The sequence below is a fragment of the Alligator mississippiensis genome, chromosome 3 (assembly GCF_030867095.1).
Source record: "Alligator mississippiensis isolate rAllMis1 chromosome 3, rAllMis1, whole genome shotgun sequence".
Taxonomy (NCBI): domain Eukaryota; kingdom Metazoa; phylum Chordata; order Crocodylia; family Alligatoridae; genus Alligator; species Alligator mississippiensis.
Window position 1 is genome coordinate 166,307,800 of NC_081826.1, and position 17,405 is coordinate 166,325,204.

Sequence of the window (17,405 nt, forward strand, 5' to 3'; positions counted from 1 at the left end):
GCAGCTGCCCCAGGTACCAATTTAGAGGGCATGAGGGGAAAAAATTGCCACTGTTACCACCGCACAATCATGCCAGCAGCAATCAGAAGACACACCACTGCCTCACACCACTGCCTGAGTTTGGCAGCTGGCCCAGCCCTACACGTGACCAAATGACCTTATGAGGTCCCTTCCAGCCCTACTTTCCTATGTGATTCCATGAGAAGTGAGATGAAGCTTAAATGCTGTCAGTTATTCCATTCTCTTACAGGTTAAGCATGATGGACAGAAGAGAATATTCTGCTGCAACTTGTTAATTATGGTGTCTTGTTCAGCAAAATTGAAGTCTTCCTCTTTCACAGAATGGCTGCAACAGCTGATATTTTTAAGTTTATAGTATGAAAATAGTCTGCACTAAATATGGACAGTTCTACTGTTGACAAGCTTATTAGGAAACGAATGATGGGTAGACTACATTTTTTTCAATGGGGAAATACTTGTGATGGATGTGAGAAATATTTTTAACGAAGAGATGGAGAAGAAGTGTGGGCATGCATTTATTTATATGGGGAGTGTTAAAAATAACAGTTTAAAGGGCATGCAGTGGGAAATCACAGATACTTAGCTTATGATTGATTGTTTGCTGGGGTTATTTGACCCCAGCAGTCTTTCCTGCCCAGGGCAGGGGGGCTGGACCGGATGATCTCACAAGGTCCCTTCCAGCTCTAAACTTCTGTGAATCTGTGAGCTTTGATGGCTAAACTGGATGAGTTAAATTTGAAGTGACAACAAAGCATACTAGGGCAGAGTTTCAGCTATGTTCCAGATGCTGTATGCCATGCTGATGATGCAAAGCTCCCCTAAACCCAGTGTATGTAAATTTTAAAACAAACCCAAAGAGCATGCTGTTGAATATAGCTCATTATTTTATTTCATCCTGGGCAAAATTCACCCCTAGAGAGAGGCAAAACAAGGATTATCCCCCTACTTGAGTGCCACTCAAGCTCTATTTTGAGAGTTTTAAGGAGGACTTAATACTGCATAGGCTTTCTTTGTACTAGTCCTCTGGATGGAGGTCAGTATCACCCTTCTCCCCCCCCCAAAAAAAAAGGAACACAGCCTTTATAAATCTCTTCAATCTCCATTTATGCTCTGTTGGTCTCTGGTACACTGGATATGTGTGATGTAGTACTTCATGTTGGCATATCAGTGCCCTTTTTTAATTACTTTCAAAAAAACCCTATAGCTATATTTAAAGAAAAAAAAAGGAGAAAGGCAGCACATGTATGAAAAACATCCTATCTAGTGTTTAGACCAGAGGTGCTCAATCCCTAGCCCATGGACCAGATATGGCCTCCAACACCATGTCATTTGGCCCATGGGGTTCCCCATGGGTCCTAGCTCCACTTGCTGGATTGGGCATGCGGGGTGGCATGGGGACTAACGCCAGCATATGGGGCCAAGTGGAGGCAGTGTGTGGGGTCTGATCCAGCTCATGAACCAGCCCGGTGCCAGTCAAGTGGCCTGCAGGGCCAAATGATTGAACACCACTGATTTAGACAATGGAAAGATCCTCTTCTTTGCCAATGACTGTTTAAATTGGCTTTTGGGGGGAGTTCCAGCCCTCCTGATTTCTGAATGGGTTTTTTGGTATGATCTTCTCACTCCCAGTAGCATGTTAATTTAGCATGCTTCAGAAGCTTTTCATTTGCTAGGCAAATGGAAGAACTTGGCCCTACTGTACAGCCCTGGCAGGTAAAAGATACAATGAATCTTTGGCCTGACAGTATTGAAGATAACACCTTCATGGATCACTAAAGCTGCCAAAGTTAAATTATTCCCTTCAGCCTTCGAAAACAAACTGCAATGCATTGGCCTATGTGTGTTAAATGGATGTCTCCGACTAAATATAGTAAGCTTCCTATTTCTCCTTGTCTAATATTTCATCCCTGTAAACATACTTCTATGCATGGTGCCAATAATCTCTTTGCCAGTTGGCTTGCCTAGAATTCTGATTCAATGTTTTCTTATTCTTGGGTCAAGCAACATGTCAGGACAGGAAGTGACTGGCTATTATTTACTGGCTAATTCTGAAAAGCTGCCATGTTTGCTAAGAACTAACTCACGCTGCAAGAGAATGAGGATGTAACAAGTTACCTTCACATTTGTCTTTATCATGCTCAAATCTGTCCTGTCTGCATGGCTATGGCCAGGTCAAGGCCTTCTGCTTTCAAGGCTGCTGAGTATTTCCTTGTGCTCACTAACAGTCAGCTAATAGCTCTCAAGATAGGTCTGATTTGTTATGGACCAACATGCAGATTTCTTCTAGAGCTGGAGCTAAATGGTCTGGGCTCAGTCTATCAAAACTTGCTAAACTCTTAGATAAAGACTGTGGTTGGCAACCCTATTTCTCTGGCACAACAGCTCTTTCTACCATAAAGACTCTCTGTCTGTGCAGGAGAGAGAGCTGTCTCAGGGGCTAGTCTGTGCCTGTGGAAACCCATCCAGAAATCAGGATGGCTGGAACTTCTCCAGTGCACACCTCATCAGCTTCCACTCCAAGTGCAAGGGGTACTTCTTCACCCCGCCTTTCCTAATATAAACAGAGAGCAGCATTCACAAATAAAATATAACAAAAGAAGAACAGCGTAATCCTCTACCAACACCAGTACATCATTGTCCCTTGGGAGAGGGAGGAAGAAATCAAATGAACTGCATGTCATAACCATGTTGCTTATGGCACTCATGAAAGAGTCTCAGATACCATAGCCATTGGATTCAGGGTCTACAACTCTGTATGACTAGTCTGACCTCTGCACTGGTAGACAGCTTAAAACCAAAGCAGTCACAGTTCTTTCCAGAGCTGTGCAGATTCCCTGGAGGGAGAGGAGACATTAATATCTTTTTTCGTCATGTATACCCTTGTGCACCAACAGCTGACTATTTAATCCAAGCACTGAAGAAAGCATTAAAGAGATATACTGGTGAAAATAGCTGTTGGTATAACCTTGTTCCAGGAGGTAATGGCCAGTTGGGCAGAAGGCCCTCAGTTTTCAGACTTGGAAACTTGAAATCCTTTGTTAACTTCAGAATAAGTAGCCTCCTAGTACTGTCCTACAACTGTCTCTATTTCAGCCTGAAAAGATCATTCATTGAAATTAAAGAGGTTGGTCTCTGTATTTGTACAAAGTGGGCTAATAAAGACACCAATTATGTCCAAACTGTGGCAGTTTTCTGCCATATGAATACTTGTCCATTAAGAGCTGGTCTGAGATCATTGAGACAATTTACACAGAGTAAAAATCCCCTGTGAACAAAGCCCCAAGGATACTGCTTATGTTCCACTTACATTTCACTCTCAGAGATCAGACAACACATGGTTTATTGCTGGCCTTGCAATAAACAAAATGTGAAATCCGTGCCAACCTTTTATTTTTCTACCATATAAGCTCATGTAAGCTACTAATGGGGTGTAATGAACCCCCAATACCAATCAGAAGACATGAGACCCCTTATCTTTTTCATACTTTTGTTATTAATAGAAAGAATGATACAGATCATTTACTCTCAAGCACCAAAATATGTGATATTGGCCAGCACATGAAAAGGGTATTCTCCCTCTTCATAGAGTAGAAGCTTCCATACACTCCCATCCTCCCATTTTTGCAAATGAATGTTGAATCAGTTTTATTGCTCCTGAGTGCTGGAACTCAATGGGCAATCTTTTCAGCTGTGATATTGCTGCCCTGCGAGATTTCCTTTAAGATGGGCATTATGCCATTCTTTGACATTTGACAATGATCTGACATTTACCATGTCCAAGTACATCTGTTGCAAAGCCATATGTCTGGAGTAGATGACAAGGAAACTGGAAGTTTGCTTTGGAAATTAGAACCTGCCCAATGCTACTGGACAGTAAAATAAGCTGACGTTTAAGTAATGGGTGATCAGTAAATCCAGGAAAGAAACACGAATCCCAAAGAGATGCCACCTTCTATAGGCATTAGCAGGCTACGTCTAGACATAATATTTTCGTGCTGAGCACCTGCCTTCCACGTCTCCCTGGGTATGAAATACTGTGGCTAATAAAATTCATGATATACCTCAACTGTTTACAGAGTAGAAAGTTCCTGAGCTTTGGAAATGACCATCTCAAAACCTCTGGCAAGCTTGGGAGCCAGCATCTTTAATTACAAGTCTTGAGTACAGACTGCCCTGTAAATTTGAAAATGAAAATGTTTATATTACAATAATCTCTAGAGGCTCCAAATAAGAAAGCAGCCTCAGTTTTGAAGACACACTAAATACACATACGCAGTGAGTGGCAGCCTGTCCCCATGAAGCTTTAGCTTTGGCTTATCTTCTCTGACAAGATATTGGCTTTTCCTAAGTCTTAAAGAGGTCAGTGGAAGAAGCAGGAAGAGAACCAAGGTATCATGACTTTCCAACTCATGCTGTATTTACCAGTGGGTCTACAACATGGTACAAAATCTGTTCTTGGGTGGACCTGAAACACTGGTGTTCCCTCAAAGACATCCACCTTCTAGAGCTGGTGCAGTGTGCAAGAGTCACTGGCTGGGGGACTATAATCTTCTTTGTAAGCACAAACAGGCATACCGAGAGTCACCATGGTGCCATCTTTCTTATAGACAATGTAGATATATTTTACCCAGAGCTACACAAAATGTTGTGCCTGAATAGCCTGTCTGCTGTAAGATGCAATCCTGGGACAACTGAAATACTAGTTTGTTTGTTTTTCTGGACCCCAAAAAAGGTGGGAAGAAGGTTTGAAAATGTTTAAATATTCTATTTCAACATTTTTGATACTGAACTTTTTTACTGTTGTTGTCAAAAAGGTTAAAATAGATCTACACATTATATTAAATGGTTCATGGAATGGGATATTTTATTTGGTACCAATTTTTCAGTTCAAGCCTCTGTCCAAAAAATCAGTTATCCACACAGACCCTCACTTATCCTGATTTAGGGCATGGACACATGGACAAGCTATTGCGAAGTAAAGGAAGGTGGTATTTTACAGTGCATCACCTGCTCTGTAGTAATTATGCATGTGTACATCTTACCCTGTAGCAATGGAATCTGACTTGCGGTAGCTTAGGCCTCAATGAAAGAGGGGTACATTATGGCTAGCTTTCATTTACTGCTGGGCAAAAGCATGCACATAGGCAGTTATCACGAAGTAACTAACATATGGTAAAGCCTTGCCCTCCTTTATCACAGGGTAACTTGTTCACACATCCATATCCTTAGATGAACTCTCTCTAAAGGTGAAATGCAGATATTCTTCTCTTCATGTTCCTTCAGTCCTTGTCCCTTCTTCACACTGTCCAACAACACTGCATTTCAATTCCAATGCACATTAGAGCTTTGAAAAACCTCACATCCCTGTTTTTATCAGTAACTGAAGATGAAGTTTGGGCATTACTTCTCCCTTGTGCTCATATACTTTCTCTCTCTCCTTAGGGCTCCTGGATTGCTTCCTTATGAGCCATTCACTATGGTGGCAGTGAAAATGCTGAAGGAAGAAGCATCAGCAGACATGCAGGCTGATTTCCAGAGGGAGGCAGCTCTCATGGCAGAATTTGATAACCCAAATATTGTCAAACTTTTAGGTACAAAACCATAATGTGAAGCTTTTGGGTTCTGGTCTTTTAAGGAAACCATTTGCTATCTGCTACACTTCAGAAAATATAATGCATGTAGGGTCACTCTAGGAAACTGAAATTTGCTTTTTCAAGCCCCTTCCATTTTGTCCTAATTGGCACATATTTGAAAATTTAACTTTAATGCAATTTTATTTACAATTAAGGAAATAAAAAATATCTAAATCCTACTGAGGAACTTGCATCACCACTTCGCTGCAGAAAGGCATTTCTCTGCATGCTTCTGAAAGATGTAGGTTTCTAGTTTTATCTATGGGCACAAATAAACTGGCTAGAGTTGCAGGTACAAAAAACAGGGACAAATCTTGACCACAAACTGTCTCTGTTACTTTTATGCCATGAAGAAATCTACCAACAAACAAGTTTTAGTCTAGAAAGCTTTATCATCTACATATCATAGAGACCATTAATAGGCATCATCACATGAATCGGCTGTGGATAGTTGTTACCTTCATCGTCAAGCATTCAAATGTTTTGGTATGGGCCAATACACTTTTTAGCCATTTATAAGAGCAGGAAGAGCTGCGGCTGGTATCCGTTACACTATACTTGTTTTGCTACAGAATCATGCAGACATAATAATCCCATCCATGGGTGAATCCAGGATTTTGTAAAGGGGGGTGTGGGAGCAGCCACCAGCACTGCAGGGGTGGCTGCACCCCTTGCTCCCACCTTTTCCCACTCCCAGCAGGTTGGCATATCCTGCATTGGAAGCAGCAGTGGAGTGCCCAATCAGATAAGGATCTCCCCTCCTTGTTCTTGGTCTCCACTCCCTTCTCCTCTGTGCTCAGCAACAAGTCCCCTCTCTTCCCTTCCCTACCTCCACTGCTGTTGACCCTGGCTGCTTGGAGGCAAGGGACAGAGGGGAGGTCCTCCTGTCTTGCTTCAGCTGGGGTGAATTGGCTGGGGTTGGCTGCAGCAGCAGCGGGCAAATTTCCTTCCCCCATATCTCCTCCTGGGCTGGCAGGGAATACCTGGTGGGGTGGGAAGGGGTGGACTGAGCAGGGAGAGGGGACCTGCCTACCACTACTGTTGTACCCAGCTGAGCCTCACTGGAGCAAAGCAGGAGCAGTTGTGACGCCTCACCATCCCAATGGGGACAGCAGCAGCAGTGGGCAGGGGAGGGAGGGAGTGGGAGAGGACAGGACATGCCATGGATGGGGACGGGGGTGGGGGTAGGGAGAGGAGGGAATCCTTACTGACTTTGGGGATTTAAAAAAAAAAAAAAAAGAGGCCCTGACTACTGTTCCCACAGCATTGATTGAAAGGTGTGAGGGGTACATCCATGCCACTGCACCCCCTCTGGATTCACCCATGGTCACATATAACAGCTTGTATTGGTATCCTTTCATAGCCCTACAGTTGTTGTATCTACCTGTACCCTTTGCTTATGTCAACAGAATATCAAGGAAGTTTTCTGTAGTGAAAACTGCAGGAATTCTGTAAGCACTCCAGTTTCACAAGAACAAAACAAACATTTACTGTAGCAAAAGAAAGGAGAAACAGGAAGCATGCACTAAACTGGAATCAACTTGTTGTTTGCTACTAACATGTTGGATAAATTAGGAAAAGCCAAAGATGCAGGAATTAAACCATTATGTGTTGAGGGGGTGTTGAGAAATGGCCACGCTGTTGAAGATGATTTGGCCTATAAACCTTTCACATACACTGCTCCTGCTTGCCAGATCCAGATGTATTACATTGGGAAATTTTGTCTGTTCTTTTTCAAAGAGTCAAGTGTTAGGTCATAGGCAAGAATTTCATATTTCACAATAAGCAAGATAACAGACTGTTCAGTGGTAGTCATAATAAGGCAAATTGTGTACAGCCTGAATGCAAATGCTGTATAGTCTGAACAATTCCATTGCTTTTGGTGGGTCATTGTCAAACATTAGAACAAGAGCAACATTCTTGCCTCGATGTTCACCTTTAACACTAGTTTAATATTGCCATGCATTTGGTAAAACCGAGTGAATAATCTGGTTTGGAAATTTGTTAATTGAAGAATCTGCAGTTGCTGCATTTTGCAAAGAAAGAAAGAATTTGCATCCTGACTTTCAAAAGAATTCAGGACACCCAATTGCTGCCATTAGGAACAACAGCTGTTTTGGAAATCTCCCTCAGGTTAAATAACTATTCATCTTCATGTTCAAAGCTTAGAAATTGATTGTTTGAACCTCAGTGGGACAAAAATATTATAAAGAGATTTTAGGGGGAAATTAAAGAGAAGTCTTAGTGGAAAACTAGAATGAGAAAATGGGCATTAGAATTAGAAGACAGACACTCACATGGAGAAGTCTCAGCATTAGATTGGGGTACAAACTATCTGTTTATTTAGTGTTTGTACACTGTGTAGTAGAGTGGGGCCCTGACCTATGACTGGGGCTCCTAGACAGTAAAGAATTACAAAAAATAATGCTAATAATGTTAAGGAATATAAGGCACATGCACCTATCTGGTGAATTTAGACTCCAATCCTTTGACAAGTTCTGTGCAGGTGGCCATCTAACACCCCATGTAAGTCACTGAAGCTCTGTGTATATGCAAGGCTCCACCAGCATGGATCCATTTCCAGGATTAGTTCTAGCTTTTTTAACATTTTTGTTTGTGCTGCAAATCTATCTTTTCTGATGACTCCTGCTTTTCCACCATTTTGATTCCCTGAAGGCATTTTCAAATATCTGTAATTTTCAGTGACCCTCATTTGGGCTCTAGAACAACGTTTTCAGTTTTGCTTGCTGTTTTCAGACACACACAGGTTTTTTCCTATAATTATGCCTCCTTCCCCTTCTCATTCCTGACTCTTGGGTGTGTGTGCAGAAATTATCTTTGTGCACAAATCTGAAGTCATGCTACCTAATGTGTACAAAGTAGCATAGCTTGCATGCAAAACCCTCCAGTATTTGTGCTGACACAAAATGGCATTTGAAAAATTGGGTCACAACATTCTGAATAGGCAAAACTGAGAACAAAATGTTAAAGACTGTTCATTGAAAGCACAACCCCTCTGATCAAGTCTGGGAAGCATTTAAGTCAATGGCAAAACTCCCATTAGTACCAATTTAACCAGAATTTGGCGCTTAAATAAATATCCACTATCCAAATCTTTTGTTCTGTGGTATCAGAGCAAACCAACCAATCATACTACCTAAGATTTTATTCTCTCCTGTGAGTTCAGTTTTAGAACTTTAGGGGAAGATTTTCAAAGGTACAAAGGAGTCAATAAAAGTCAGTACATTTTGGAGTCTCTTGATAAATGTGACTTAACACAACCCCCAGGACTTATCTGGTATATTTTCTTGTTTCCAGGGGTGTGTGCTGTTGGGAAACCAATGTGCCTGCTGTTTGAATACATGGCCTATGGGGATCTCAACGAGTACCTGCGTGACCGCTCACCTCGCAACCTCTGCAGCCTGACGCCCGGTAACTTTGACACCAGAGTCCGGCTCTCTAATCCACTCGCTTTGTGCTGCACTGATCAACTCTGCATTGCCAAACAGGTGGCAGCTGGCATGGCTTACCTCTCAGAACGCAAGTTTGTCCACAGGGATTTAGCCACCAGGAATTGTTTGGTGGGAGAGAACATGGTGGTAAAAATTGCTGACTTTGGTCTCTCAAGAAATATGTATTCAGCAGACTATTACAAAGCCAATGAAAATGATGCTATTCCTATACGCTGGATGCCGCCAGAATCCATATTCTACAACCGCTATACAACTGAGTCTGATGTGTGGGCCTATGGTGTGGTCCTATGGGAGATTTTTTCCTATGGCATGCAGCCATACTACGGTATGGCTCACGAGGAGGTGATCTACTACGTGAGAGATGGCAACGTTCTCTCGTGTCCCGACAACTGCCCTTTGGAGCTCTACAACCTCATGCGCCTTTGCTGGAGTAAGCTGCCTTCTGACAGACCCAGTTTTGCCAGCATCCATCGCATTTTGGAGCGTATATATGAGAGGGCGGTGGCTGCTCTTCATGTGTGAGCTGCATACAGCAGTGTAACATTTCACCCCTTTTCCCTGCCCTGTTCTTGGTGATTCAGATCAAGCAACCTTCAGGGTAAACAGTCAAGCTGGGCCTGGGTAGGTCAGGAAAACAGCAGGAATAGCTAACAGAACTGTCCAGGCCTATTGTGATAACTCAGTCACAACTCCCAAGCTGCAGTTGAATTCATGGGGAGTTTTACCTGAGTGAGGACTGCCAAACAGGACTCCAAAGCTTCAATCTGCTAAGCTGAAAAGGGGAAGGGGAAGAGCATGCCTCTGCCAAATAGGATATTTGGGAGTTTTGCTTGCATTATGAGAGGATCGTTTTCTTAAGAACAGAAACAGATTGTTTGTGCATCAAAGGGCAAAATCAAATGTCACCTTCATAAACAGGATTTATCTTCTAAACTAATCTGCGGTTATAAGGCTTGGACTCCCTTGGGTTAGAGGGAATCTTGGTTTTGTTACTGCAAATTTGTTTAATAGTTACTATTCATAATTCCTGAGGAACAGCACCAAGGAAAGCAAAACTTTCTGCTGACCCCAGCTTCCCTTTCTTTTCGTCTCTCTTTGCCTTCCTTTTCATTTCTTTTTGCAGTACTTGGCTTTTATTCCATTTTGCCTTCACTGCCTGCGTTCAGATTTTTTTCTTAAATCTCTTTTTGTATTGGTTTCCGTTAAGTTGTCTTTGGTCACATTCATTTCCTTTTAAAAGATATTTCTTGTGCTTTATCCCATTTCTTTCCCCCCATCATATTTCCCTCCTGCCCATTCAGAGAGATAATATCCGTACACTGTTACACCATTAGCCCACCAGTGGCTAATACATGATTCTACAGAAGAAAGTAAATTCCCATAATGCACGTAGGCAAACATTTTCAACCTAAGGTGCCTGAAGTTAGGCTCCTGGATAACAATCTTGATTTACATACATGCTGAAGAACCACAGCACTCAATGAAATCAGTGGGAGTTTGCTCAGTACAGCTGAATAGAAAATGAGGGGCAGATTGACTTTTTGCCTCACAGGTCTGCAAGGATGCATGAGGCAGAGTGAGGGAGGAACTAAACTTCTGCCCATCCATCCCTGACTTATTCTAATCCCTGGATTTCTCCCTTTTATGTATCCTGGGTAAAAAGATATCACATAGGAGTAGAGGCCATGGCCCTATCCATGGGCTGGGGAAGTAGGCCAGGCACACAGGAGGGAGTACATGGACTTCCCTGATTGAATACAGCAGCAGAAGTACTCATCCAGGATGCTGGATTCCCTCGGAGGGACTGTTGCTTCTCCAAGATGGAATTCCTCCTTGTGATTTCTGTAGGGGGGTAGTTCTCTATAACCCCCAGTGCAGAGCTGATCCTTATAAGCACACTCCAGCCCTTAATAAGGAGTTTGGTATTTTGGCCCTTTCAGTTTCACCTCACATATATAATTGATCTGATGAAGAGACCAACAACATCTCAGCAGACTGGCATCACATTGTAAAGGGAAGAATTTTAGACAAATGTCCAGCTTGTTTCATCATTATGTCTCACAAGGGCAATCTGGGTGGTAGCTTAGAGAAGATAATAATTGTACTGGAGAGAATGCTGGGTGGGACTTTATCAGTCACCCTGTAATCCAGTTAAGCCCTTATGAAATACTCTGTTTGTCTGAGAATTTGCACCAAAAAAAAAAAAGCGTTCTCTCCATATCTTTAAAGCCACGGTTCAAAGTCATGATTAGTTTCAACACACATACATTTCTCGTGTGCAGAAGCAGCCCTGAAATACCTTTATACTGTTACAATTTTTGTCAGTGGATGCCAGGTTGCGTAATTCTTGTTAGCCTTTTAATTATAACTTCATTCTGAGTTTCTTGCAACCTCCTGTTGAGGTCAATGAGAGTTCTGCGAGCAGAGAAAAGGCAGGGCTAAGTTATAACCCCGTTTCCTGAACCGCTTTTATTGTCTGATTGAAAACAACAGTGATTATATTTTTCAGGTATTAATAAGAGGGTTTTGGAAGACTAGGCTCAAAAGCTAGAGTGATAACATTGCGTTTTGTGAGAGTCTCACAGCTTGGGCCAAGCATGGTCCCATCTGAAAGCAGTGGCAAAATTAACATTGCCCACAGCAAGAGCAATTAAACAAAAAAAGCCCTAAATTAAGATTTAGGAGATTTAGGGTTCTCTTGGCCACTAGCCTACTTGGTGACCTCAGGCACAAAAATCAAGCTACTTCCCTGTTTCTTGTGGTATCTTTTATTCTTGCCTCTGTAAAATGAGAATACTGATCTTAACCTCCTTCATTAAACATGTTGCGGGATGAAGGGATCTATATATTACACTACATTAATCCTAATTTAAATTCACAAAATCATATGTCTTCCAGATAGTGGTGAATATCAACTCCTCGTGGGAAGTTCCAGAGCAGGGTTTTCAAGTTAATTCTGTAGTGACAAACAAATTCAGTTCTGGTCCATGGGTCAGGCTCATCTATTCCCCTTAGCCTGCAGTGGTTTGCACAAAAATCAAGGGTAAAAATACAGCAGTTAGACTTATTATCAGTTATTATCACTATTCCTTACTAGATCAACCCTTTATTTTTACAGCCACAAATTCTATGAGAAAATACATTCTCCTTTATGAACTCACATTTATATATTTTCTTTTAGGAAAATAGTCTCCTTTAGCATTATCTCCCCCTCCCCCCTACCTGCCCATCCTTTTTTCTTTCCTATTCCCCAATGTGTTCAGACTTTGTATGTCAGTCAGCAGCTTCTGTCCTACCTCCATTGCAAATGCTTCTATAAACAAGTGTAATCTAAGACTCTCCCTTCTCCAAAGGTATCAAGAGTGGATTTCTGGAGAGCCTGTGCTATGTATAACTACTCTAAACAGCATTAATACATTTAAAGCTTGAGGGATTTAAATTCATTTTCTGTCTCTGAGATTCCCATGTTGACTTCAGCTGATCCCTTTTACTCTTTCCCCTCTGTCACCTGATCAAGATGTTCTGAGATACTAATACAGTTTTCTTGATGCTTTCCTGATCTTACTTGTAGCCTTTAGAGTTAAAAATCCTATAATGTCACATGCTGTACCCTTTCCCCACCTCTCATCAGGAAAAAAAAAGATTCCTACAACATTGGAATGACAGCCCTGTTCATTGCACTTTCCTGGCCAAGTCCTCCTCTCGGTGACAGTATTTGAGCTTCATAAAGGTCAAAGGGAATGTGTCCAAGGGTGTATGAGAGGAGAACTTGGTTTTCCTTGTCCAGCATTCCAGCCTTTGCAATATAAGAGTGAACTATAAATGTACTGCAGTTAGTGCCCCTTCATTTAAATGCTGCATAGAATGGTTTAACCCTCTTGCATGGGGAAAATCAAGTTGTTCATAGTAAAACATCCCGCATGCATTCTTCATGGGTGAAATTCAACCCTGTACAGAAGTACAGGCCCTAGGCATCACCTAAATGATGCCTCCTTTTGAAAGTTTTAAGCAGGGCACAGACCTTGCACCTGTCTCTGCACTTGGGTGAATTTTTCCCTGAGGGTTTCCTCCTGTTGTATATTTTTCCACCTGCTCTACAGAATTTGCCTTCTGTCAGAGGGCTTTCCCTTCATGTGAGAGTTCTGCTCTGTCAGTGTATGTTCTCCAATTTACCACAACGTTTTTGTTTTGGATAGACAATAGGGCTCTGCTTAAAACAAACTGAAGATAAAACTGTTTTACAGTCTCTAATATGGATTGAAGTGTTTTCACAGAAGAGAGCAAAGTATCAGGATAGAATTTTCTAAGGCCCTCTTCCAAAACCCATTTGAGTACAAGGGAGTCTTCAATTGATTTCACTAGGCACTGGATCAAGGCCTAAATCAGTAGGGGTAGTTTTGCATCATCATGTTTGCCAAGAGCATCCCCTTGTCAGGAGTCTTCTCTAGAGCACTCATAGTATATATGAAATTTTACTACTAAGGACATATGGTATGAGGTGATTACCTTGACACAACAAGGGGTGCAGAAATCCACTCATTCATATTTTCATAAATCTTTTAAAAGAGATATAATAAAATTTATTTTACATGCTTGGCTTCAATTTCTAATAATTTACTGTCTGCAACAGAAAGTTATCTTGGCCAAAAGGAAGAACCCCATAAATGTACCCTGGTCTAAATCTTATTGGTCACTCCTAAATCAAACACTTTTGCATAGACCATATACCTGTTTTGTTTTGGATTTATGATCTCTTGAATTTATCTCCTATGCATTTTGTGAATGATGGTTCTGAAGGAGAGCCCAAGACATGATATACATTGCACAGGAAGTTTTGCACACTAGCACTGCCTCTGTAATGCTTGTGTGTAGTATTTTACACAATAAAAAGGTGGATCTTGAAAAGTCAAGAACAATCCTAAGCAATTTTAAAAAATCCCCTTCAATTTTATGATTTGGAAGCTCAGTAAGTTGTCAAAACAGACTCCATTTCACATCTGAATGTCAGTTTTATCACAACTTTAATTTTCATGTTGGTTTTATTATAGTATGCTGCAGCTGAAGGTCAGGGGACCGGCCACTGCTTGTGACCCAGATGCCATTGTGGTCTACTGATCCTTTGCTGCTGACCCCGCACTCCGTGCACTCTTGCTCTTGCAGGGCTCCCATCTCCTGTAGTCTGTGCATACCACATGGCAGATTCCCCTGACCAACGGCCCTGCTGAAGAACAAATCTGGCAGCAAAATAGGGCTGGGGCATCAATACTGTGGAGTCTGGCACAAGAATGTGACAGGATGAATGATGGGCAGAAGGAACCGGTTGGGAAATCACTGATGTGAATGGTAGGCAAAAAAGGACCCTGGGGACACCTTCTCTGGGGCACCTGTGCTGCCGATTCCTCCACTAGGACCCAATAGGCTGGATCTAACCTGTGGACTGTAGGCTGTAGGGCTGTGTTAGGGTGCTCAAGCTGGAACTAGTTAGCAAGGACCAATTGTACTACTGTCTATTAAATATGGTTCTTTTTCTGTATTTTACTGGCAGCAAAAGGGGTATTTCAACTAAGTTTTGTAGGAACAAACCAAGTTTTTTCTGAACAAGTGGAATGGTTTAAAGGACCAGACAAACAAATTGTGCCCTCCCAGACTTATGCTAGCAAAGTGAAGTATACATCAGAACTGAAGTGCTCCGAGCTAGTCAAGAATGACTGATGACTATCAAGTGCTTACTACTGCAAGGTGAAACAAAGCTAAGATGGGAGGCTACTAAAATAACCAGGGGTTGATTGACCTTTATACTAATGCCACTGTATCCTAGAAAAACAGTGAAAAGGAAGCCTCCTCTACATAAGGAAGAGGGCTTCCTCTTACCCAAGATTCCTAGAAACGTCTTGGGTCTGAATACTGATCTCACTTGCTTTAGTGTATATCAGGAGTAAATGTATGGCATAAAGTTAAAGTGAATCTGCTCTGTATAAAATGCAGCTGAACAAATAAATTTGCAATAGAGAGTTTATCCAAGACATCTTTGCCTTTTTTTGGCACAGACATCCATATGCAGGCAACTGTTGCTTGCACACATGCATTCTGTGCAACTGAATTTTAAAAATCATTCTGTCCTTGAGTAAAACTCTATTTCTTAGATATTATTAATCAGGTAAGACAGGAGGTATGTCTCTTCCTCAGTACTTGACATGACACGCAAACTGTTTGGGCGCAGCAATCTTTCTGGGGCACTTAAAATTAGCTTCTGTGAATGCCATATGGATGCCCTGAGATGTCCCGATTATGAGAATCACAACCCTTTGTGAAGGGCCACAGATGCACAAGATGAACAATCCCTACATTTTAGGATGTAAATTAAACTTTAAAGGTTCATTGACCTTCTATAGAAGGGTGGATTTCACCATCTGTGAAGATTTATGTCAATAAAAACCTGAATGTTCAAGGAAAGTGAGCCCAGCCCAGTTGCATTAACTTCTGAAAATGCAAACTAAGTCACAGAAATATTTTCCTGCTTTGGTTTGACTCCTGTGCCTACCTGCAGCACATGTACCATGAACAAAGAACTGGACTACCTTCTTTCTTGCTTTAAAGGCAAATTCAAGTTCACTATAAAAGAAACTCTAATTCTTGCACCTAAAATCTCTGAAAAAGAAGATGTCTTACATGCTGTCCCTAAGGTGCTACCCTGCCCTACCTTCTGTCTGACTTCAGGCTAACACTTCTCTCCATAAACCTAAAGGAATAGTAAGGAATGTTCAAATGACTAAGGGTAGTTAGACCCTCAGCCCTGAACAGCATTTTGAAACATTTGGGTATACTTATTTTTCTACCATTAACTCGATGGTATTAATAGGACCTGAGGTCCTAGGGATGAGTTGACAGATGATGACAGAAGTGTTTGCTTCCTGCCTTCAGTAAAACCAGGCTCATTTCAGGTGTTTATGTAGATTTGGGGGGAACAAAAAAGAGAGGTACCCAAAGTCTCTGGTTGCTTTTGGAAGATCTGCTATTCTAACCTACCTGAGTTCCCATAGAGCCTTCACCTCTGTGGTACTCAAATACTTTCCAGGCATGCATGAAGGAATCTGACTGCCTATATGTGGCTTGTCCTCCCCATCACTTTCTCAAGGGGAACATTGTCAGTAAGGTCTTGCTCCTGCCCTTTTTAATGGATATTGCTTTTCTGTGTTTATGTAGGAGAAAAAAGACAAAAGGAAGCCTGCCCTGCACCCAGAGTGTAAGGAGCATATCATACGCAGTCTGGCCTGGGGTAAAGCCACTGGGGAACGGCAGGAGCTAGATCCCAAGTTATCAGATCCAAAGGGGAAATCCAGCAGCAGATTCCAAGTGACAGGCTGGGTCAGGGTTCAGAAGTCAGACACCAAATTACCAAATCCAAGGGGACTTTCCAAAAACCTACAGTACAAAAAAGAGCAGATCTGAGCCAAGCAGAAGCAGGGGTCAGAAAACAAAGAACACATAGTCACCAAAACAGATTTTCAGGCAGAAGTGTTGGCTGACCTCTAGCCAGCTGGCCACATGTAGACTTAAATGGGGATGCTGCTCTCCCCAGCAACCAGTCCGGAAGTGCTAACAGTGGCCAACCGGTTTATCAGGTAGGGTGGGGCTACCAGGCAGAGCCTTAGTTAGGGTTGGCCAACTAGGCAGTTAGCCCTGGTTGGGCTGCCTGTTAAGGCCCCCTGTTGCAGGGCTGTTGGTTGTAGCTGTGTTGGTCTAAGGACATAGGCAGACAAGGTTTTTTGGGTAAATGTATCTTTTATTAGACCAACTAAATAGTAGGAAAATTTGTTCTTTGCAAGCTTTTGGGCACAAGCACCCTTCTTTAGGCATTGGGAGACTCAGCAGTTTGGGACTCAAATCTCCCAATGCCTGAAGAAGGGTACTTGTGCCCAAAAGCTTGCAAAAACCTTTTTTCCAACTATTTAGCTGGTCTAATAAAAGGTATCACATCTACCCAAAGGACCTTGCCTGTTAAGGCAATGAGGCTTGTGAGGGTCCTCTGAGCTTTGTGCCTTTGAAAAGCTTCATCCTATTCCTTCCAATTATTATTTAAGACTTTTTTCCCCAATGTTATTTACAAATTGGAATCAGGTCTTCAGTCCAGAGGAATTTAGGCTTCTTATTGCTCCATTATACTTGACACCTCAAGTCTGTGAAGTCCAAGGAAAACTGGTTTTCCAGTCACAGGCGGTTGGAAATCAGAGGGCTTCAAGGATTCTGAAAGGCCAGTTCCAGGATCCTCCTCTCATTA

General features: G+C 42.0%; 1 protein-coding gene across 1 annotated transcript in view; it reads left to right on the top strand.

Moving 5' to 3' along the window:
- The window catches only part of MUSK (muscle associated receptor tyrosine kinase), an 88,889-nt gene extending 75,165 nt beyond the window's left edge, over positions 1-13,724 (top strand). Inside the window, exons 16-17 of the mRNA XM_006270630.4 lie at positions 5,464-5,612; positions 8,973-13,724. Of these exons, the coding sequence (XP_006270692.1) occupies positions 5,464-5,612; positions 8,973-9,649 (826 nt within the window). The 3' untranslated portion in view covers positions 9,650-13,724. The remainder of the gene's footprint in view (positions 1-5,463; positions 5,613-8,972) is intronic.
- The last annotated feature ends 3,681 nt before the right edge of the window (positions 13,725-17,405 follow it).